At 37.9% G+C, this 25,157-nt stretch overlaps 1 protein-coding gene across 1 annotated transcript in view; it reads left to right on the top strand.

Moving 5' to 3' along the window:
* LOC103776400 (threonine aspartase 1-like) overlaps window positions 1-24,945 on the top strand; it is a 62,414-nt gene extending 37,469 nt beyond the window's left edge. Inside the window, 3 exon segments of the mRNA XM_008943911.1 lie at window positions 6,841-6,951; window positions 11,683-11,756; window positions 23,415-24,945. Coding sequence (XP_008942159.1) covers window positions 6,841-6,951; window positions 11,683-11,756; window positions 23,415-23,507 — 278 coding nt within the window. The 3' untranslated portion in view covers window positions 23,508-24,945.
* Window positions 24,946-25,157: the final 212 nt, after the last annotated feature.

A 25,157-nucleotide genomic window follows, 5' to 3' on the forward strand; every position in this document is an offset into this window, starting at 1 on the left:
TTGCTAGCCTTTCTTAAAGCCCTGTTTTGTGGTCTGGTCAAACTTTTGCCAGAATTATGATGGACCAAGGCCAAAAAAAAAAGAGATTTTTAACAAAGTAGAGCTAGGATGTTTTGTCAGAAGTCAAAATGTGCGTTACTTGTATTGGAGGGGTGAACAGCTGATTTTGGCAGTTGCCATCAGATTGGTGCTTCCTGTTTACAGAACTCTCCCAGTCTCCACAGAGCCCTGGGAATCCTTCCAGCTAGGGAATGCCTGGCTTAAGCAGTGAGGGCTGTTTAAACAGCAGGTGATGAGCAAACCAGTGGCAGATGTGCTGCTCTCATCCCTCCTCAGAGCCAGCTTACTATGGATAACGCACAATTGATGGTTGAACTGGAGGTGGGAGAAATTATATTGGGATTTTTTTTGCAAGTGGAATGGCCTTGGTATCTTTAGTCCAAGAGCATTAAAGGTTTGGTGTGCAGTCGAAGAATGGTGTTCTGTAAACACAAATACCTTCCAAACAGTGAACAGAGGGTTTTGTTACTCATCATCTCTTTCAAATGTGGCCAAGTTTGTGGAATGCAGACTTAGAGTAAATGTTTGTGTCATCTCACTGGCGGGAAATCTGGGCTTATAACAACGGCAGCGGTACGAATCGGACTTTAAAGCTTCTTATAAAGTATTAGAAAATAATGAGCTGAAAGACATAGCTGGAATCTGATATTTGTTCTTTCTTAGTGGACATATGTTTGTCTGTTCTTGTATTTTTAAGTTGTGCTTCAGACCAGAGATGAGCCACATCTGCAGAAAGGTAATAGTAGGAGAATACTGTTGACACTTTCTTTTTTAGAAATTTTGTGTTAAATACTTCTCTTGGGAGACTGAGTTTGGACAATTAGGAATCATACAATATGAATTTCCCGATTATGAGTTACACTTGGGGGGAGAATCTTCATAACTAAACAGTTACAAGACTGCCCGTGACTGTATATTTTGGTTCTGCATCACTCCAAGCTTTGTAGTATCCACTGTGGTTTTGTAATGGAAGAAGCATGCCATGGAAGCATTGTTCCATCTTTTCCATGACACAGAGGAAAAGATTTGAGAAGAGAATGAAGCGATCCTGAAGTTTCATGTAACCTATTTTATCCACTGCAAGTTTGATTTCACAAGCTTGTATTTGCTGGTAGAGGGAATTAAACTGACCGCTTTATCTGTACAACAAAACCAGCTGAAAAACAAACCACAGTGTGCCAGTGTTACACGAGGTTTTGTCTAGGTCCTTGAGGTCCTGCCTGTGCTCCTCCTTGTCAAAGGCACTGGGATTTTATTGGACAGTGGAATCCTCAGTTGTTCAGCATCTTAAAATCTGCTGTGTCAAGTTTGAAAGTACAGGTGCTTTTCCTCGCAGCTTCTTTAAAAATTCTAAACAGATGTTTTAACTAACTTCACTATTGTGAACTAGAAGGATCTCTGGTTTCAGATTGCCTGTGCTTAAGCATTTAACAAACAATGGTGCATGAAATTAGAAGCAGGCTTCATTTAATGATTATGTATTCATCTAATGTCTATTTAAATTGTTAACTTGAAGTTTAGCAGGATGTGCAGCAGAAGCAGAGTGGCAAACAGCTTCACATCAAGCACATCCTGTACACAAGCTGACAAAGTCCAGTGGCACAAGTGATCTCTAGATTCTTGACCTGAGAAAGTCTGAATTTCATTCACGTTGCAGCACGAGAAGGTTTAGGACCGTTTAGCTGCACTCCATTAAAACTGAGGGATGCTAAAGCACTTAATTGGTTACACCACCCCACAGCCAGTGTTTAGACCAAATTTCTAGAGACTTTGAAAGCTAATGTAAACAATGAAGCTGGTAACAGTTTCTCTTATATGAAAGAGTATGAATGTGAAACATCTGATGAACAGCTGGCTACTTCTTCAGCTGGGTAAGTGTAAATAAAACACCTCTTCTACAGTTTAGTATCAAATCTGTGCTAGAATGTAGCTATCTAATAGCTACAAATAGGGGAAAAAACATAGGCTCAGAAATGAACAGCTGGTATTGCTCAGGTGCTGTGGAGGATGCAAGCTCCATCATGGGAGCAGTTTCATTTACAAGAGGCATAGAAAGGAAAATGTTCTTCACTTGCAGCTCTAGTTCTCCAGAGCAAGGCTGAATGTTGAGGCCAGTGTCTGCCTCAGCACTTGTCAAATCTAAATGCTTTTTTCCTGGTCTGAGGTGGAGCCTGAGGCTTCATGGTCACTTATTGTTGCTCTTGAAGAACCTGATAGGATCAGTGAATGTGGAGTTGCTATGAAGGCCTGTTTGCTTATTTTTCAGACACCATTGCTGCAGATTAATAACGTACAAAGTATATAAACAAAAACTTGGTAATACTTCATCAGACAGCAATAACAGAATAGTTGAGCTTTGAAGGAGGGAAATGTGTTTTGTGAAATATAATTTTGTGACTGGGGGAGGTAAGTATTAAACCAAAGCTATTAAAATATGGTTTTGGTTTGTTTTTTTCCTACCCTTTCTCTCTGGTGTGGCCAGTCAGTGCTAACATTATTAGTTAATGCTGTAGTTGAAGTTTTTGCTTTGGATTTTTCATGCCAAATTCTTCAGTGGTATGCCACTGAAACTGAGAAGGAACAATAAGTTTATGAGACTTAAAATGGTATTAAAAGCCCCAGGTTTTTGTAGTTTTGTAATTAACAAGCCATTAGATCAAAGATTTGTCTAGCAATTTTGATTTATTGCAGCAGAAAAAATTACTTTTGGCTAGCAGGCATATTTAATTTTATTTTAACTAATTTTCTAAATGGACAGCAAGAGCTATCATTCTCAAGCATACAGAGAGAGGAAAAATGGGTAGGAGTGCTGGAGCCAGATTGCTTTTTCCTTCTAATAGAAATCATTATGACTTTCATATAGGTGACAGTACTTAAGCTTCACCTTTTCTCTTCCTCTTGAAGTAGTAATTAAATATAATATGTATGAAAAAATGCTGTTACCCATTTTGTTAATTTTTTGCACTGTTATTTCTTAATGGCTTAGCTGTAACAAAATTATTTTTAGAACTAAATTAATGAAATATGTTGCTAACCTTTGGATTCACAGTGTTGTGAGAACACTCAAAGTATTTCCTGTGTATAGTGCATTAATTCTGTTTAGAAGTAAAATATAATACTGCGTTTGTACTATTTTTTTTTACAGACTTAATGATGGATGCATAGTGTTTAGCTGTCTAGAATCTTTCTTAACACAGAGCTGCTCATTTGCACTGTATTGCTGTGTTAAAGTACACTCTTAAGCATAATTCTATACCTCAGTCATAAGTCTGCATATCCAGAAATATCTCTGTTTTAAAAAAAAATTAACATGTTTGAATCCCTCTTTTAACTTTTAAAAAGTTGCTTTAATTGGAAAATAAAATCCATTCTCTGTTTTAAAGAATGTGCTGTTCAGTGGGTATTTAATTTGGCTTAGATTCTGATTTTTAAGGGAGGAGAAACATTCTGTCTGAATGTAATGTAAAATACTGTAATATTATTACTGTAGGCAACTGTATTTTACTGCCACTATTTAGAGGTTGATTTTCCACAGCTTAGCCAGTGCAGTGACTTGGAGGCACATCACAGTGTTGTTGCTGATTTTGCACTGAGAGATTTAGCTGAAATTGCTGGTGAAAGCAATTGGAATGGATGAGGGTGTAGTCACACAGTTTGCTTCTGATGACTCTGCATGGCAGCAGAAGTGGGGAGACAGATGGCCTGTGGAAGTGGCGTGGGTGAGAGGATGCTGAACCATTGCAGGGGCTTTGCAAGTGCCCGTGTGCTTGCGTCTTTATCTGCTGCTCATGTTTGGAGGTGGGAGGAAGGGAGGTTTTCTTGTTTCAGACTTTCTCCTTTCCAGAATAATGCTCATTCAGCTGATGATAAAATGGTGTAGAAGATGAAAAGTTGGCTCTGCATTATTAATTTTTTTTTTTAAAATCTTCAGTAGCTCAGCAGACAGTACTAAATCTCTGTCATTTCTTGAGTTGCAACTGTATTTTGGCTCAATCTTTATTGCTATGGCTGGCTGCAACAAGAAAGCCAGCATGATCCCATCTTTTTCATTGCTATGTTATAGTATGTTGGGCAAGGTGTGACAAATGAGGATAGTCTGAAGTTTTTGATGTTGTGAACCACTGAGCAAGTAACACTGTGTTTCCATCTGTGGGAGAGAGATAATGTGTCCTGTCTTCTCTGCTTTGTTTGCATATCGCAAACCTTTAAGACATTTCCTGGTTTAATACTCCAAATACTCCAGATTGCCCACTACAAGTCACTCTAAGCCATGTCTCAGCCCAGTACTCAGTACATGTCTCAGTACTAAGGTTGCGGTCAATTCTTACAAAATTAGTGCAGTAAGACCTGGTCTTGTTTGACGTAACCAGCATTTGGCCTTACTACAAGGGCCCAACTTGTGGTGTTCTTAAAGAAGTCAGCTTCTTGCTTATCTGGTGTGTTTTACGAGTGCTGAAGTTAAAAGTCTAGTTTATCATGGTTTTATCATGCTTTTATGATATGCAGTACTATTAAATTAATCCACTTGAGTTTTCTAGTTGCAATAACAGTAGAGTGGCAGTGTACTTCAGCAAAAGCTGAATTAGTGCAGTCAGTTTTCTAGCTTTCAAGTGTGTAGTGTGGACTCCAAAACCTTTGTGTATTGTAAACTGGTGCAGGTTATTCTGTTTATTGAAAATTTGATCAGTGATGATGGCACATAGTTGACACAAATAGTCCAAAAATGAAGAAATAAGTACTTTGTTATTTTACAGACTTTGCTTTCATCTGTTCTTTCCTGAATATGGGAGAATGAAAAACACTAAAAATATATATTACCCAGCGTAAGCGTTTCCAGAACAAGACTTTAGTTACATCAAGTCTATAATCAGCAGCTGCTGTCTGTTTTTATGGTCATTCATAGTCTTAGTGTTTTAATATGGCTGTAAAAATGCTATCTGCTTTGAATACTGTTTGCTGGCTGTGTTCTGCTGAAGTAGAACATTTTAAACCATTCTAATTAAAGAGTATTTTTCACTAGAACCTTGAGAGAACCTTTCACAGGCCTTGAATGAGGAGCAGAAACGTTGCTTATTAAAAAACAAACCAAAACTTTTTCTGTCTGTTTGCAATGACTTTTCACCACAGCATGGCTTGTAGCCTGAATTATTTATGCAATTGAGTAGAAGATTAGGTTTGCAGACCAAGTTCAGGTTGCCTTTGAAGTACTTGAGTTTCTGAAGTAAAGATTAAAGGATGCATGTCCCCTGTAAAGAAAACCACTTTCTTGTTGTTGTTCATTTGCTTGCAGAAATCATACCACATACTTAAGCCAGTGCTTGGTTAATGCAGTGAAAGTATAAGAGATAGGCTTAGCATCTTGGAAAGCATGGAGTCAAAAGATTTTGATTTGGGTGGGAAACTCTTTACAACTTTGCAACTATGATTGGCTGGGTTCTTGGTTCACAGGGATTTTGGTTGCAGTCAGTGAGTAATACAGTAGGTGTAATTGGTACCTAGTAATAGTTCTTGTACAAAGCAACTGCCACTTTAAAGATAGTATCTGTTTGTATTACATCAAATAAGATATTACTGTTTATTAAGCATACCACTTTTATTACTTTTCTGCAATATGTCTTCCATTGTAATGACCACCTTGTATCACTTTTGAATGTGGCTGCTCTTATGTCAAGAGAAAACATGGTAAAGGTTTTCATTTTCCTAACAGTAAAGCTTGAGGTTGATTCTTACTGGATATTTGGGTTTTTTGCTATTTGCATTAAAGGACTAATTTTAATCATATGAATAGCTGTAGGCAAATTGAAGGAGGCTGATGAGTAGATCTGCTCTAAAGTTTTTGTGGCAAGCAAATCCTTTTACAGTGCCTGTACACTAGACATAGAATACTAATTTATTGAAAAGAAAAGAATTGAAAAGAAATATGTGAAATGCCTCTTGCAGTTGTATGTTCAACTTGAAATCAGTGTCTTGAAAAATGTGTGAATAGTGTCATTGAGCTTAAGTGTAAAAAATGGGTTAATTTTGTGGCTCAAGACATTTTAAGTTTTATGTAAATCATACCATTGTTTGCACATTTTAAACTACAGACATCTCATTTCAAATTACTAATGAGAAAAAGAATACTTAGACTTGATTCAGCTAACTTTAAAACTTTTCCATCTTCTGATAGAAGACATTTTATATCATATGTCTTAAATTAACAACAGAAAAGCCACTGTAAAAAGTAGGGTATATTTGGCTTTCCTGCTAGTATTCATAAAGGAGTAAGGAAGAGAGTCTATAGCAGTTTGATGATGATGCCTCTGTACAAAATGCTTTAAGTGGGGAAAAATGAATAAACTGTAAAAGTGACCAAAATTAGCTTGATTTTTTTCATGTGGCTATCTTTGTATTAATTACTATAGAAACAATTACATGTTGAGACATGCTTTTTTTCAACTTGACACCCAGTCTTTCATTGTTGTATCTCCTTTGACCCATGAACAAATGGGTTTGCACTCACAAATGTAATTTCCAGTACGTTGTTTTTAATGCCTGTAGCTCTTTTTTTCCTTTTTCTTTTTTATTACTGGCATATTAGTAGATTACTCCTTAGAAAGTTACTCATTAGATACACTAGTAAAAATAAACCTGATGCTTTTGTAAAAACACTGGTTGACCTGACAGTCTTTTCACCCCCAAGTGACAAGATTTAAAGGGGGGAAGGCAGGAAACTCAAACAAAAAAATACCCAAGAAACTGTTCTTATTGCAAATAATTCTCCCCGACGATTTTACCCAGGTTCACCTTTCCTAGCCAATGAAGATGGTGTACTTGGAGGTGTGATAGTTCTTCGGTCTTGCCGGTGTTCCGCAGAGCCTGAATCATCACAGGAGAAGCCAACTTTATTAGGTAAGAAATTTAGTCATTTTTACTTGAGCTAGGTGCTAACACAGTGTGAAAGACTAAATGGAAACTGCCTGTGCGTGTTTACCCTTGTTCAAAGGCCACAGAGACAACAAAGAAGGAACTGAAATTGAGGTGATAAAACTCTAGGAAGTGAAATGGTAGTATTAGCTTTGTTCTCTAAAACCATGGAAAAGAACATTCCTTCTGACTGGTTATTTCTGAGCAGAGTTGTGACTCAGAGGGGTGTGTGGGATCCATCTCAAACCGTGGCAGCAATAACGGTTGCCTGTGGTGAGGCAGCACATGCTCCCCATACAGAGAATCACCCTGTTAGCAAGGGTAACTCACTCACATGGCTGTTCACTGCTCCTTCGTGCTTTCTACACTCAGACCACTATCTGCTCCTGTTTGTTCCTCCTTTTTGCAGGACAAAATGTGGAAATTTGGAGGATACACTTAAACTTTGGAAGGGAAGTTGGTTTATGGTTAGGAAGATTTTTGTTATGCCCAAGAAAATCTTTTTGGACAAGTTGCGTATTTGATTATGCAGACAAGAGGAGTACTTTGCTGTTTATATTGAGAGCAACACCAAACTACTTCCCCTCCATCAGGAGCTGACTGGTTCAGAAGACTCTGAGCTTTCCAGCCCTTCAACCCTGTTTATGTCCTAGAAACAAAGTCTTCATCTGTCTTGCTGCATTATGGCAAAACAAGTGCGTCACAGCAAAGTGTCACGCGGTTTGTCATGGTGACACGGCCAGGAAACCCAGCAGAGGTGGGTGGGAACACAACCCAGAGACAGTAAAGCCCATGTTCCTCTTTGAAGGCAGGGATTTGGGACTGGGGGCATATGAATTACTTTAGCATGACACTTGTTCCATCTCCTTTCCTGTGGTGCTCCTCAGATGTGGGAGTGTCTGGTCATGCTCTGTGCTTATATACTGGGTCCCATGGACCTGTCTAACAGATATTTGTTATGCTACCAGAATTAGTATTTTTCTCCTTTGTATAATTCTCTGCTTTATTGTTGTTTCCCCAGCTCTTTCGTGAATTGCTGTCAGGAGCATAACAGAATTGAAGTAGCTTTCATTTCTTTTAGATTTGACATGACAGATTTCGTCATATAACTTTGAGTATTAAGGCAGGTCACAGCATCTCACCTGGTAATTCTTGAATTGCTTAATTTAATTTTAATCTATAGACTATTGTTTAGAAAGACACCTTACCTTTGTTTTAATTCATTACTACTTTTGTCCTACTAAATCCTAACGTTGTGTCACCAGCGGCTACCTGCTTACAGCCAGCCAGGAGTAGCAGGCAGAGCATATGCTGAAGGTGAGCCAGCAGATACATTCTGAATGATGGGTTACCCCCAACAAAATCCAGTGTTTATTGCTGTCTTTTCAGTGACTTCCAGCATGCCAGGGTCAGGTTATTGCAGTAGCACAGGATGAGCTGTATGTTGCCTTTCAATTTGCTTTCTCATATTACACCTTGTTGGTTTTCTTATTACAAGGATCTTTAAATATCATGTAGTACTTTTGGTTGATCAACTTGAGTCTGATTTTACCCCCCTTCCAGTCACTCTAAGTAATTTTGCTCAGTACAGTTAATAACATTAATGTTTTTCAACCCAAGAGATGAAGTTTGTGTAGTTGATGCATTTGGTGAATATCTCATCATGTCCATAGGAGTTTCATGTAGGTTTATTTTGCTTTTACAAAGAACCAGAGATATGGGAGGTGAATCCTCACAATTCTCATAATGGTTCTGGGATTATCCTGACGGACAACAATGGAACTTTGGAAGGCTTGGATGGGAAAAGGTTTTACAAGTATCTTTTCTGTGTTATATTTTTTTTGAGTTATTACTTGAATAGCTTTCTTAAGAAATAGAATATCAACTAGACTTTGAGAATCGTCTTATTCTTGTCTTTCAACTATTTGGAAGCCAAGACTGTCCAATTGTGACTCCAGAACCAGGGCATGGGTTGCTAAACATAGAGAGAATGTTGCAAGTTTGATTTAAAGATTGTGTTTAATAATGGAATAATTGTGATATTATTCATCTAGTGGAAAAACATCCTACAACATAAATTCTATCCCTAAAGAAAGAGTGAAGGAAATGAAAAGACAAGTTTGATTAAATAATAACAAACAAGACTAACTTAACCTTCACTTTCTTCTGTTTGGAAGTGAGAGAAATATTTCTATTTATTTAATGTTTGTCATTCATGTAAAAAAAATGATCATTTTAAGGAAGTTTCAGTATTTTTTCTTCAAAAATTAATGATATCCCCATATATTGTACCTCATAAGGAAAGACTATTTGTCCATTATTTTTGGTTTTCTTTCCACTGGAATAAGATTAATGTAGCACAGCTTATTCTAAAGATATTTTTTCTGTACCACAGAAATTTCCTGCCTTACAGTGTATGCTGAGCTAATGTATAATTAAACATACATAGTATTTGGGTTATTTGGACTGAAAATAAATTGTGCAATCCTGAAGAACTCAGTGTATAGAATAAAGAATAAATATGTCTTTCTTGCAGGGATGAATTTTTTTTTTTAGCTATTAAAAAAAATTGCAAGGAAATTATTAAATGCATAAAAATGTGTGAAATATCTTCAGATAAGTATGTAATTTAGGATTTTCCTTGTAATTACAGTGCTTATAATAGCTATCAATAACCATGTTTCATGCTAGTACATGCTACCTTTGGTGGACAATGTAGAAGAAAAATATTTTTGAAACTTAAAAGAATATGCCTAGAGTTATTGAAGGCAAATAATATTTTGAGGGTGTTTGGCCTAAACTGTTGCCTAACTTCTCAAAATTGAGAGATAGGATTAAATTTGCCTCAGCAAAAGGGAATCTTTCACTGACAGTTGAACCTTTAGGGTGTGGGGCAGAAGTTGGCCTCACTGAACACGGTTCCAGTGCACCACACGTGTCTGTCTCAGAGCCTCTGCCTAACCTGGGGTGGTATCAGTCACGCATCTCCTACGGGGGAGCAGAGCACATACCAAAACGAAGTTCAGTTTTCTTTTATGATATCATCTACATATCTGTCAGAATCTTCCAAGTCTTGCTGGGATTGTCTCAACTTTGATCTTCTACTCTGCCTTAATTGCTATGCAAGGATAAACGGTTCAAAGGATGAGCTGTGACCTTCATCAGCCATAGTAAAGGGGCACGAGGAATAGGAATGAGTAAGAGTTTTAAAACCATCTAATGATGCTTTTTGCAGTGTGTGAAAGTCTCTCTAAAGAAATATCTGGGAGTGGCTTTTCATGGCATCTTGTGTAATTCATGTAAGACTTCTCTAATCCAAAGGAAAAATTTATACTTCAGTGCAATTTTTAAAACGTTTTACAGTATTCTGTAAAACACTTTGAATTCTGATCAGCCACTCTTTGTTTTTCCCCCCTTCCAAATTGCCTCCTTAATGTAGAGAGGGAAAACTGGCTGTGACAGAGCAGAATGCAGTGTGGCAGTTTATAAAGCTCCCCTGGATGGGAGTTAAACATATGAATAACGTGCTCTTTGTCTGAATTTTGTGCTGCAGCTAAGCAGGAGTGTGTGAGTGTGTATAAAGATACCTGTGTATGTATCATGGAATTAAAGATCACTGCGATGGGGTGCTTAAACCATTGATAAATCAGATAAATCACTTTTGAAGTTCAGAACACCACCTTACTGGCTTAACGTGCATTAACAATACACGTTAGCAGTGCTTAGTTTTCATAATCATTATCACTGCAAACACAACAGTTAGTCTTTAACATTTATATCCTACATCAGCTGTAAGTATAGAGTATCAGAGAACTGATGCTATATAGCTAGTGCTGGAGGTCAAGGTGGTCACACCTAAGAGTGCTTTGGTAGGGAAGCCAAAATCAAAATGGGCACATTTCTTCTCCATCTTGTTTTCCTGTCTTACCTTTGGTGCTCCTTACCCCTTCCCCAAAGAAAGGGGGTGACTTCATATGCTCTTGATGTAATTCAGCATACTTTTGCCAGTACTTTTTGTCTTGCTCTAATTTTGCCAGACATCATTCTTGCTTATTTTGGAGTGTTATTTGGCTTCTATCAGACGTCTCTCCTGCTTTTTCTGCAGGATTATTTTGCTTTCACCAGATGTCTTTCCTGCCTGATCTGTATCTTCAGTTTTCACCTTGCAGACTTTACCTCTGCATGTTTTCTTCTATCCTACTTGTGCAGCTAAACCACAAATGTGTTTACCCATTTCTAGTTACATAGTATGTATATATTCATGCTCAGTTCTGTGAAAAAAGTGCTTGTTATTGGTTATTTTGTTGCTAGTGTTACAATTCTACAGAATCCTTGTATGCTATCTGGATTTATGCTGCTGTGTGCTTATGTCTGGGTTCAAGGCAAGAAAATGAAATTATATCTACTTCCACTTTATGGGTGGAACAGTCGTTTGCTTTAAAAGTTGGTCCTATCTTTTAACTGTAGTTGCAGTTGATGTATTTTGTGTCTTGGAGGCTCCATATAATTGAAGTAATGTTCTCATTCTGGATATTAGTTCTGCATTTTGTGACTGCAAATAGTGCAGGAAAATCTTGTTTGTTTGATTGCTCTTTCTTTTGAGATTGAATTATTCTGGTAAGTAGTTTTTGTTCTTAAAGATTCCAGTCTTGTTAAATTACATCTCATATTTTAAACTGATGCATTTTTTATGACTTCTTGCATTTTCCTTTATAGTGGAATTTCTGTGGAGCCATACAACAGAGAGCATGTGTGTAGGATATATGTCTGCACAGGATGGCAAAGCTAAGGTAAGCCATAAAGAATAGGTTGTAGCACAGTACAATGAGTGCAGAAGCTAAGGAGAATATGAAATTATGATAAAGAAATACATAAAAAAATTCTCTTTCAGAGAATAGAACAAGTAATGGGTGCATGAACAGTTAAATGTATCTGTTGATTGGGCATTTCTAATTCCTTTTTTCTAATTGCAGCATTTAACAAAAATACACACAGCTATTAACAGATGTACACTAACATATGTATTACATCAGGAGAAGGTGCCACAAACACATTTCCATTTCCTCTGTTGACAGTAATTGTATTTGAATAACTTCAGCTTGATTCAATTATACTGGCTATTTAGGGTGATACGGAGTTTTTGTATAGACATGTCTTCCCTCAGATAAAGCATTTGCACCAAGGAAGAAAGGAGAAGGTATAAAACATCAAGGTAGTTTCTAGAGTAGTCTCTGTGGTAAACAATTTGGATATTAACATCAATGGTTCTTCCAGTTCCCTGGGGTATCACTTTTTATTTTTCTGAAATGAGAGAAATAATATGTTAAAAGTGAGTTTAGCAGTGGAAACTGGAAAAACGTGTAGCATGAAATAATAGGGATTAACTAAGAGGGTGAGAGCCACCTACTCTTAGGAATATGGCAGTGGAAAGAGGAAAAGGAAGGTTTTGCAATATAGCAACCAGAGCATTTAGGAGAGGTGTTTGGATAACATGGGAGAAGCTGCAAGCAGAGACAAAATCTTAATTTTTGTAGACTTTTATAAATATGCAGCCACCAGTATTTGAGGCTGAGTGAATGAACAGAATTGGTTAAAGGAAATTACAGCAGTGGGAGAAAGAGCTAGAATAAGAAGGTGGCTCCCTGATAAGGTTAAACTAGCAGGGGAGGCAGGGGTGTGTACAGGACTATTTGTATGTATTAGAGGAGGAGATGACAGCCAGGAAGTTTATACCAGCAGATAATAGCAAGGCATCCAGCAGTTCAATGGCAGAAATGAAAGAATGATGAATTTTAAAGCCTGGAAAAGGAAAGAATTTGAGAGTCTGAGTTTGTTAGCTCTCTGCAGAAATAGCTACTTGTGGATCTGCTAAAGAAAAAAGTTCAATCATCAACAATGTAGGGGGAGAGGAATACAAAACTGAAATCTATCTATTTTTTTCCCCACTTTATTTCCCCCTGCATTTAATTTGAGAGATATGTACAAAAGAGGATATGAGTGAAATAATACCAAAACGTATAAAAGGAGGAAATTGATATTGAGCATTTTAAACAGCAACAATGGTGGTTGAAGCATTGGGAATGAATGAGTTTATCCTCAAGGAGTAAAATGTGAGAGGGCAAAAAAAAAAAAAAGACCAGAATACCCCAGAAGGAGGAGGAAGATAAAAAGCAGCTGGTGAAGGAAGTGCTGGTAGAGGTGTTGTTGTGAGTACTCACTTCCATGGCTTTTATAGAGTTCTTTCCAAATGATTATCCATGGAATAGGGTGTGGATGCTCTTGTTTTCTTAATATTTATTTTAGATCTCTTAGAAAAGAATCCAAACTCAGGCTAAAATCTCAGACTGAACCAAGTGAAGCTAAAGCAAGCTCAGCTGCAGATGTTCCAGCATTCTCTAGTTAAAGTCACTATAGTGTGTTCACAGGGAAATAAGAATTACTTGGATGTGCAATGTTAAATTATTGCATCTTGCACACCTGCCTCTGGCTTACACTGCAAGCTCCAAAGCTGTTCCTAAAGGAAATATTATTGTTACTTCCTGGCAGCGTCTGTCTAATTAATAAATAAATGCTGAATATGAAATCTGTCTGGTAATGAGTACTAACATGACAGTGCCATGCCCAGAGATGTTTTCCTACTCACACTTGCAACATTTTGACATCTGGTGTACATTGTTTTCATACTGCTGGTAAGTTCTCCAGCTGGTAATCTTGATTGTGCTGACAGACACAGCTGCTCTTCTTGGTTCACTTCTAAATTATGTTTTTGACCTTCACTGAAGAGTTAATCCCCCTCCCTTTCTTCCTTCTTTGAGTCTGTGGCCACAAATGCTTTCCAGAGAAAAACCACAAATGCTTTTGCTGCTGACTTCTATTGATCAAAAAAAGTCTTCTGTCATAAAAGCTGGAATTTTATTCTGCTACAACTAGTGCTAAGTTATAGATGGAAAACTGAGCTTGAAATAGAACACAATGTATTACAAGTGAAAAAAAAAATCATTTTCTTTAATAGAGTAGCTGTTTCGGTACAATTAATTTTGACTGCTTGCCATGAAAGAATTTATAAAAGTATAAAATATCACTTGTTTATGAGTACCATAGGAAAATGATCAGGCAGCAGCTTGTAGTGAAACATGTTGCTTTCCTGTTTTTCTAGGGTGGTAAAGAGCTTCAGTTTTTCTTTCTTTCATCAGCCTGGGACCCAAGTTTTATTCTTAAACCAGGGGGTTGTCACAGTGGCTGATTTTTGGCTGGTTCAATTTAACGAACATGAAAACATCTTTTTATAGCAGGACTTTTAGAAAGTGAGGAGGTTTTTAAGTCTATACTGTTATGAATTAGACCGATAATAGAATCATAATTATATAAAGGGGCACATACTAAGAAAAAAAAAAAGATCCTGCTTTACTATCTTAGTGTGATTCTTGTGTATTGGAGGTTAAGGGATTTCGTAATAGGACCTAGCAGCTGGTGGGTCCTGAAGCCCACACAGAGATTATGGAGATACAGGAGGCATTTTTCTTACTAGACACTTAAATGCTCACAAGCTGGATACCAGCTCCCCTGCAGTCACTGGTACACTCAAGAGGTGGAAGCACACTCAGCCAGTTAACTGCCAGCAACTCCTTAACAGAACAGACTGGTGGGGCAGGAAAGTGGGATCAGAGACTTGAGATGGTTTGTACATCCTGGCCTGCTGGTGCTTCTGGCTGTTAGTGCTGTGAGCTCTCCAACTACTGATTTGGAAGTAGCCTTGCAGCAGGGGGTTATTTCCTCCCAGTTTAGGAAAGACTGAGTTCTGCAGCCTGCCCCTCAGCTCCAAACTAGACTGCCTGAACACTAACTCACCAGCTTGAAATGCCTGAGCCTGCAAGAGCTGTGGAACAGTTTTGCACTGTGACTAATAACTCTTTGATTTAAAGCATGCTTTCTAGAAAGGTGTCCAGCCTTTTTTTAGAAAACCAGCTGCTTGGAAAAAGTCACCTTTTCCTGTTGAATGTTGGTTTGAAATCTTTAGTTGAATGTTACTTTGAAAATACTGTGGAGGCTTACCAGATAAACTAATTTCACACCTTACTGCTGATACAGTCATCCTTGATTTTTGTGTCCTGTTACTTGCCTTTAGCAATCTCACAAATCTGGAAGTATTTCAGCCTCTCTGTCACTGATAACACTGGCAATATCATCTTCACTACCTGCATAGTGGATATCTCCTTAACTTCCTTCTGATTCTTATGCTCTTGAGCCCTTATGTCATTGCCACAAGCAGCTAATCAAGGCGTATCCTTGCTGGTTCATCTGTACTCATCTTATTTCTTGTCGTCCCTGTTGATGTGAGCAGTTTCATGATCACTTAGTGCCAGTGTTTGTCACATGCTGGATGGGGAAAGAAACAGCCTTTTCTTCTGAACAGCTTTGACTCTTTTATATGCTTCTTCAAACTAACGTGTACCACCTGTTGCTACAACTTGTGCACGCTAGTGCCCAGGAGCCTCGGCTATGATGAGCTTGAAGGACAGATCTGTTCCATTTTAGAAGCTGCTAGTCCCAGACTGCCTTCCTGAAGCAATGCCCTGACAGGTGGTTTCAATATTGGGCCTGTTGTTTGGGAAGAGGAATGGACTTCCCAGGATCTCCTGAAGCAACTCCTTGCATTGCCATCTATCTGGTGGTAGAACTGTCACATAAGCTGACACTCAACTATTTCTAGCTGTTGGTGAGGCTATTAGAATAGTCTAGGCTACTGTGGAAGTTTCTGGTCACAGCCATGAGAATAGATAGAAAATATTAGTCTGTGGCTTTCCTCTGCACTTACCCAACTCCTTTTGTGGCAGTAAGTGCTGCAGCAGCAAAGGTTAAGCCTTCTAGATTTAAGGACTGGGAGGTTAAATACCTTCCTGAACAGAGGAGGTATGTTTGTTCCTTTTTGTTACTGGGATGTTGGCTCATGAATTATTTGATATGAATTCAAGATCTTTGATAAGCAGTTAGCTCTTTTAGATTTCCTGCCCAAACTTTCTTTTTCTGAGATGCTAGTCTTCAGAATAACTTTCCAGATGTTGTTTTTATGGATCCATAGTAATAGATCCAACAGCAGATCATAGAGTCATCTAAGAAGGTCATCCTGTTACTGAAGCTCTGATCTCTTTAAAGATACTCTGGCAGCTTTCAGTTAATCAGTTCCAATTTTCCTGAACTGATTAGGTTATGTTCTAAGAGCTTGAGCAATTGTGTTGTCACCATTGGGAATATAACTGTTTTCTGATGACTACAGTGTTGCTTTTCAGAGCTCTGTCCCTGCTGTCAGAGACAGTCTGCAACATCTGAGGTCCTGATGGTTGGTGTAGCATTTGGTAGAGCCATTTAAGTGTCAGTCTGCATGAAGAGCTTTGAGACCTTCTGCCACGTAGTTCGGGAGGGGAGAAATCCTTGAATTCACCCATAATATGATTTTTAGAGAACAGGAAGGGAAGGAGACTAGTAGGTATGTTACAAGTTCATTGACTGCTCTTAGTTACATAGTCTTCATATCTTGTTCCGTGTCTGCTTGCACAGTGGAGGATGTTGCAAAGGAAAAGAGGTTCTTCAGTCTGTAATGACAGTGCAGCGTGTGCCTGGGTAGTAGAAGTCACATGCCAATGGTGTGTCTGGAAGGCTCTGGTTAGGGGTAGGCAGCTTTTCTTGGTTCATTGGTGTGTATCTGTACATAATCAAGAAGGAGCCTTTTCACCTCAGGCAGGGTCTGCAGAATTTTCGTTGCCTTGAGGCCCACAGCATTCTGTGTGCAGAGAGTGAAGTGGGCAGAATGTGCCACAGAACTTTTTGCTGGATCTCTCACATTCCATGTGTTACTGTAGTGATTGAGAGGATGGATGGTTGGTGGATGATGGTTTTGCTTGAAAACAGCTATTTCTTCACTGTGTTTTCGGTAGTGTTTGAGGTCACAGTGCTTTCTTCCCGGAAGATCCAGTCTCAGTACCAACCATGTGCAGTTTTGGCCCTGTGTTACCTGTTGGCCTCTGAAGTAATTTTTCAGCTCACTATGGTCCTTAGTACGTATCCATTTACAATGTTATCTGTGTGTAAATGTTAACTTCTGCAATTATTGTAAATGTTACAATACTTTTGAGATGTCTCTGTAGTTCAACTTCATAGATTTCAGGTTTTGTAACAGCTAGGTGATGTAGACAGCATATTTCTAAGAATCTCATTGCAGTATGGAGTGTGATCCAATTCGTTTGCCAGTTTCAGTTTCTCTTGGGCAGATACTGTTTTTGTAACAATTACTAAGTTTTATGTTATGGCAGGTTGTTCCAAAGCTACGTATACCATTCTTTCCATTTTCTAATGAACCAAATTCAGGTTGCTTTGCAAGACGTGGGGCAACAGCAGTGGGGAGTGTTGCATGTTGCTGTGTTTGAGAACATCCATCAGCAACAACTGCTGTCAACACCGAATGTTGTGGGTGTAATATGCAAACAGAAACTTTATCTTTGACAGCTAATTTTTTTTTTTTTTTAGGAGGAGGACAGATAGTGGGCCAGAAAGCCATTTCTGGTTCCCTTTTCCTGTTAGATGTGGTCATCAGATTTGCCTTTACTAACGCTGTAAAATGTAGCAAAATTACTTCCCTCTATGTTTGAAGTGATACAGATGACAAACGCTGATTATGGTGATTGTTGTTGGCTTTCTGATGGTAGGCTTCTGTATTTTACTTTGTCAGTCAAAGGTCTGTGAAGGACCTTTGTCAGGAGAAGGGCAGCTATCCAGTGCTCATTGGGTGAAGAAATACATCTTGGAAGAATCTTAATTCTAATTTGAGAATTAGTGGAAAAATTTACTGAGCCTGTTTAGTTAACAGAAATACTAAGTCAAATAATTCAGTCATTCATTTCAGACTACAGAGACAGTCTTTTAATGTCATGAGACAGGAAAAGTATATGTCACTGTTATAATTTTTTTTCTCTTTAATCTGCACTCTTGTCTGGAGACCGAGGAATCAGTCAGAAATTGTAACTTGAAAAGAACTCTGTGCATACAGTGGAGAATCCAGTTCTCTCATAAAAATAAGGTATTTATATTTGTTGGAAATAAACTTCAGTGCTAAGATACCAGTTAAAATATTTGGCTGGTAGACCTTTGTGGAAATTATGGGTTCTGAGATGAGAAGATAAGTTCATTTTTTTGGGTTGAGTTCTTGCATAAAGCCAGTAGTTCTGGAACTTTCCTCGTATTTGGCTGGCATATTTTAGAATAGAGCATAAAAGATGGGGTTGTATGCAAATATAAATGCAGTGTCCTGACAGAATTTCAGAATGATAAAAATCACATTTTAAGATACATGTCAATATTTTAGAATACCTCTACAAAAGCCTGGGTTGCTGAGCTGAATAGGTAGTTGGTTGGTACATGGCTTTTGTTTGTCTAATACATATATGAATGCTTTAGAGAGATTGAAATGCTTTAGTTCTCAACTCTCCAAAAATTTGACTCTTTTTTTTTTTTTCCCCTAATGCATTGTATTAATGTGTTGGGATACATAAATAGTGTATAGTAATATACTTAACCCACAGAATGCATTTGAGCTTGGAAAACTGTAAGCTTCCTAAGCAACCTGTATGAAGAATCAGTATTTTCAGTGCCTGAGAGCCAGAACTCTTCCACCAGTAAATCTGTCTTGCTGTCTTTCTCCCACGAGCACAGTCATTCTCCAGCCCTTCTCTTCCCCCAGCCTTTTTTTTTTTTTTTTTTTTTTTCTTTTAGTCGATTGACATATGCATATATATAATGTACCCCAGATGAGCTGCACAGGAGATCCTCTGATAGCAGCAGTTGCTGGTGTTCTGTGGGACACGTTCTCCTGTCACATAGCAGGTGTACACTGGAGGATAGCAGAAGATGGCTATTGCTGCCAAAATGGGCTATTACTGCCTAGAAAATAAATTGAGAATAGGTGGCCAGATGGTGGTTGTGCTGCAAGTGTGTACCCAGCTAGAAAGCTTGTAGACCTCCTTGTGATTCTGAATTTCTACAGAATACATGGGTTCAGATGTATTTTTTTTTTTAAAAAGTAAGGTGGTAGAAAGAGATTTCATTAAGTATATGGTGTCCTTGATCCTTCATTATATTTCATCTTAATAGGGTAATGAATGGAAAAAGTTTGCTTGCTTAAGAACTGAATGTGCTGCCATCTGGTAGTTGTACTCTGTCCTCTTGGCAGCGTTTGGTTGACTTCAGTTTTCTCATGCAGCACTGTCAGTCTTTTGGCTTAAACTGTATATTCATTTTATGCTTTTAATGAAAAAAAATGAAACTTTTTGAGAAACTGATATTTTTATGTGAATAAAAGGGGGAGACTAGGTCTTTAAAGACCAAAAAAATCTTTTACACATAGTAGTTGCTCTCAAGCTAGTTTCAGAATCTTTGTCTATGAGACATGAAGTCAAGTAAGCCTTGACACAACTTGTAGTTTGTTTGGTTTTTAAAAGGTATACTAAAAATATGTGAATTGGAAAGTAAATCAAATGTTCATGATGAGAAGATGAGACCATGTATTGTCCCTGTAGCAGTTAACAGTTATTCCAGGACAGAAAGACCTAGTAGTTTTCTACTTGAAGTGTAGTAGGAAACTTTCAGATGTGCATCAAAAGGGACTGAGAGATGGTGGTGTTCCATGGGCAGTGTCTGCAGCACTGGGGCTCAGGGAGCTATTTACACCTTGGGTTTGGTTTGGTGTGGGGGAAAAGAAAGAAGCATCGTGTGTTTGGGTGGCAGGTACACAGAGCACAGTCAGTGTTGGAAGGTTGGTTAGCTAGTTTGTACCTTTTGGAGGGCTGGGAAGCAAAATCAAGTTTTCATCAATCATTTACCTTTTTTCCTCTTGAACTGTGGGCATGAGGTTCCTCCTTTTAAGCTGAAGACAGAGATTTGTGGTGACTCCCTGGTTTCCTATCTGTCAGAATCAGACCCTCTGCTCCTGCTGGGCCCTCACCACCCTTGCTTTTCTCTAGGAAAGTAAATCACACTGGAATATTCTCAGGCACAGTAGCATTCCCATTTATGGAGCTGAAGGTACGGATAGCCCCATCAGTCTGAAACTACCTTTCCTTGGCATATGGTTTCCTCAGAGAGAGGCTTCCATGAAGCTGAGTGCAGGATGAATTCAGGAAAACTTTTTCCTTTCCTGTTTTTGTGCTCTCAGGCACAATTTCCCCCAGATGTGTGTTCATTCAACTTGTAAAGCTGACAGACTAATCGAATTCAATTAAAAGCTTTCCAGCGTTGTCCTTTTTCGTTTGCTTTTTATTTTTATGTTTTTAAAATCTAAACCTAATCTACTCTCCAATCTGGACTTAATGTAAAATATGATGTTGGGATATAAAAATGTAACAAACGCTACAAATAAGTTCTGTGGTTGCATTTAAAAATATTAAACCTTCTTTGATCTTTCTTTTTATTTACTAGAGTTTGTTCTTACGGCTAAGAACAAGGGAGATAAAATTGTTAAGAATTCACTTGGGATTTTATCTGAAGTTGTCTTGACACAGCAATGTTACCCTTCCTCATTGCTTATTAGGTAACATATTTGAAACACCATCATCTCAGCTCTGTCTCGGGTTTGTTCTACATAAGGCAGCCATTGGTGAAAGTCGTAAGAAGTAGTCAGTGTAAACCAGCATCTGTATTTGCTCCATCATATAAAGTATGCAAATAAACAGGATGCAAGTAAAGGCTCTAAGAAGGGTTTTGTTATATGTGGTTTGGGTGTTTCTGTAAATGGAAATGTACAGATGCTAGTGTACTGTTGTTTGAGGTCTTTTGTATGGGAAATGTTTTTCCTTTTATAGGAAACATGTTTTGGACGGCTATTGAAGCATAACCACTTGATAATGTATTGATAGATATTGACTCTGCTTATCCCCTCCTGCATCTTTTCCTTTCCTTCTTCAAAAAAGTTACTAGGATATTACACTTAACTAACTTTTTAAAGTGGCAGGATCTGTACATTTCATGTGGATTCACAGAAGTGTCTCATTTTGCTCCTGCAATTACATAAAGCTCATTAGGCATTTTACTCTGGCCTGTGGGATAAGGCAAGCCTATGAAAAGGTTAACTCATACCTTGGGTCAGAAAACTAGTTGACACAAGTCAGGTCTGTAGTAGTCATAATGAAAAAACTGATTATGAGTTTCATGATAATCATGATAGTGCTAATATTCTGTTTCAGTAACAGGCTTCCTCTCTTCTGCCTCTTGGCAGCATCCTCAGGCCTCTGTGCCTCTTACTGTATTGCTGCAATGCTCTGCCAGTAGTTCTGACTGATCCCTGCATAAGCAGTCTTGCTTGTAAATGATGCCTGCCTTAGTGCACCACTTTTTTGCTTTGATTGCAGTATCTTACGAAGCAATCACTGGCATTTTTCCACTGATGAAATCTGCTAGTGTGCCTCTCAAACAACATTGCTTTTGCAATATCATCCTATCCCACTTTTAGTTTTGAAGTTTTCACAGACCTGGAAAAACATCTTGGGTCTGTTGGTCATAAAACAAAATATATCCTTCTTCCACTCATTTTTCTTCCTTCCCACCCCCCCTTTAAACTTATGAATTAACATCTCCAAAAATTGTCAGTTACATTTTGGAGGAAACTGTAACAGAATTGAAAAGAATCTTTTCTTCTTGAAGTGGTAAATCATAGTTGTAACCAAAATTGTTCTCAAAGTAGGAAGATGTTCATCTGTCAGGCAGGAAGGCCAGAGATCAAAGTTTTAGCAGGGAAATGAAAACCTTAAAATGTTTTTAATTAAACCTCATTCTGTAATTTAACTGAAAACAAGACCACCTAAGAGCAGACACCAGGATAGCCTTATCAAGAAAGGAATTAGAAGAAGCTGCCTCTGAGATACAAGATGTCTCTTCAATGCAATGAATTGTGGTTAGTCTCAAATCACTTTCTGCTTAACTGATGCAGGTTATTCTTACTGAACTTTTACATCTGTATGTTTGTCAGAACCCGTTGCCTCATTGCAAGCTACACATTTTGCAGCACTTAAATCTTTTCAGTGGGATCATGTACGTACACAAACTTAAAGGTGTAGTTGGCTGCACTTAGAGGAAGCTGTAGTTTCTAAATGCCAGCAACTTTTGTTGTGAGCTTTATATCCTACTAGAAATCATTTCTAGTTCTCAATTTTGTAATTATTTAAGCATTACATTGAGCATTAAGAAATCACTTGATGAGACATGTAAGTCATGAGGGGCGTGTAGGCCAGTGTTCCTGCTTTGGTGGGAGTGATGGCTGGAGTGTAGCTTGAGCTGGTGAGTCCCTGCCATTGGCACTTTCTACCTCAAGCCCTTGGAAATGCTGTTATCAGCCCTGTTGCATTTTGCAGTTCCACTAAGGCTCTTCTTTATGTTTTACCAAAGCCTACTCAGCAGCTCTGAAAGTAGGAAACAGTAGAGTCTGTAGAAACATGCTTCTGACTCCTTTTTAGCTGTTTAAACTCTGCTTTAGCCACTTGGCCCTATATGGAAGCAGTTGATCTGTCTGGTAGATGTCTCTTGCTGTAGCTCAAAATGAACAGTGTGGATGAAAACATAAGCAATTTTCACAGTATAAAAGCATGTGGGAAAAGTCATTCCTTTTAACAGGAAGTCAAAGTATCTTTAAAAAGTGAAGGCTTTTGCCTATCAGTAATAAAATGCTCCATAGAATATAAAGGACCTTTAACAGTTTTTTATGTCACTGAGTTACAATAGAGTTAAAAGCTGAAGTTTTGTGTATGCACACACAGATATGCACCCACTTTCTGGCTTTTACTTTCTGTCTGAAATGCTACAGAGCCATCTCAGTGGCCTGATTTTAAAACTTCTCCATGGAAAAGATCTCTATTGTCAGAAATACAGCTGCTCTTTGGGTCCGTTTATTTTAGAGGAAGTCTTTGGAGTTTCTTTTATGTGGATGGGCATTTCATGCAGAGAAAATCTTCTTTGCATCCTGATCATCATGGTTGCTTTATGCTCTGAAGTGTTAGTTTACCTCTGTCAGATAGTTTGTGCCTAAGATTTCTGTAAGGTGTATTTCTGTATGCAGTACTAAACTTTTTTTGAATCTCTTTCAAGAAGTAGACTTGCAACCCATGGAATTTCACAGTTATTTTTCTGTAGTCTTCATGCTGAATATTTCTTTCTTCTACTTTCAGTGCCCTGGATCATCCAGTTTACCTTTTCTACATATCCATCATGGTCCTTCTTTTCATATGTTAAACATTAACACAAACAATATAAAAGAGTTTCAGTTGTTTGCAGCTTTTCAAGTTGCTTTGTACTTCATCCTCTGACTTAAGTAACAGAACAGCTTAACTGTTCAGTATTTACACATTTGCTTTGTGTCCTGCATAATTTTGCCTCTCTTCTCACTCAGTAATACTCTCTTGGCTTTTCCACAGACTCACATTTCAAGACTTCCTCCTGGAGCTGTGGCAGGACAGTCCGTGGCAATAGAAGGAGGAGTCTGCCGACTGGAGAGCCCAGAAAGCTGAACAGCTGATTCCTCACTTCATTGCAAAGAATGTGAATGACTTTTTGTACAATAAGTTTTTTGTGTTTTAACAGATGTTGGAAATTCTACTTTTGTTTTATACCCCATATTGCAACCACGTGCACCATAACTTAAGACAAGTGCTGCTTGTAGTTTATGTTCTCACTCTGTGAATGGGGGTGTGTGCATGTTCATTTTTTCCCCTAATAAAATAGGAACTCTTCTGAGTTGAGCAAAGATTATGTATGATTAATGATTACATTTTCATTTATGTTTGAAAAATAACCAAAAGTTTTAAAAAAAATATTAATTACTTTAAAGATATGATCATAATTTTCATTTATGTTCTAAATTTAAAAGTAACAGGCCTTTGAAGTGGCTATATAATTATGCAAAAATGATTATGGTTTCTAAGTTTCTCAGTGGAATAAGGAAATCCAGAAGTGTTTTAAACATGAGTTGGTTTTTTTCCTCCCCAATAAGGAGGATTTTTTTTTTCAAAGAATGGTTTCAGTGAAACAAACTAGAGCAAAATTGAGGCTAGAATTGTTTTTAAATAGTCTTACAGGTCATATCTCTGTTCCCAAACTAAGATGTTAATAGCTTCAAGCTGTATGTATTACAAAAAGCTATATGAAGATAATGTATCGTAACGCAGTCTTTATGTATAATGGAATATTACAATGTAAATAAGAAAACAAAGTTTATGGAAAGATTCAATATTATTCTTCGCTTCTGTTTTAAATCTATTTTTAAGAGAGGTACAGAAATGAGCATATTACTGGATGCGAAGTGCAATGTGTATTAAATGGATGTTGGGAGGTCTGATACTGGCTTTCTTATTGACAAAGCAGCTTCCTAAGGTCCAGCCACAGCATGGGTATTTATATAACTGTATGTAATATGTATGTACTGTGCATAAATTTACTGTAATTCTTTTTATACCTTCAGCAGAACTGCATTATAAAACAATGTAATCCTTGTCTGCCTTGTGAAGCACTGGCAGCTGAACTGTCATTTATCACCAGTTCTGACACATTAGCCAGGTCACCTGGGTCCTAAAAGTGAGTTCTGATGTGCAATCCTCCATTCAGTACTTTTTGTCTTCACAGCACTGGCAGCAATAGATGACTTTTGTAATTAATTCATTGTGCTGATAAGTATGCCAAAGAGAAACTAAAATAGTTCATCTTTTTTTCCCTGGTGGATATTTGATAATTCTGTTTTCAGAAATAGTGGATGAATAGATTTTCAGACTGTATTCGCTTACTCGGGCATTGTACTTGCCTGTTTTGTAACGTTGTGCCTGCCTATAACAGACATACTTGACTGATTAAATGGTTACATTGATTGTAGTACCAATCCTTCATGAAAAAAAATCTTAATAAATTTTTTTTAATAGCCTGAGTTCATTTTCACTGTTATGTTGCAGCATGCATTGAGATGTTGTCATCTTTGTGTGTGTTTTTTTTTTAATTATGACATCAATGCAATCAATCCTACAGGTGAAGGTATTTCTACACAGTCCTGTGAATAATATTAAATGAGAGCTTTCTGGGTTGTAGGAACCAAAAAGTGGAATGCATCTGTCTTTAGTCTGTGCTGAGATATCAGACTGGATCCTCAGTGATATACTCATGGTCTGATGAAA

Source organism: Merops nubicus, unplaced genomic scaffold (genome assembly GCF_000691845.1).
Source record: "Merops nubicus isolate BGI_N331 unplaced genomic scaffold, ASM69184v1 scaffold16537, whole genome shotgun sequence".
In the NCBI taxonomy this organism is placed as follows: Eukaryota; Metazoa; Chordata; class Aves; order Coraciiformes; family Meropidae; genus Merops; species Merops nubicus.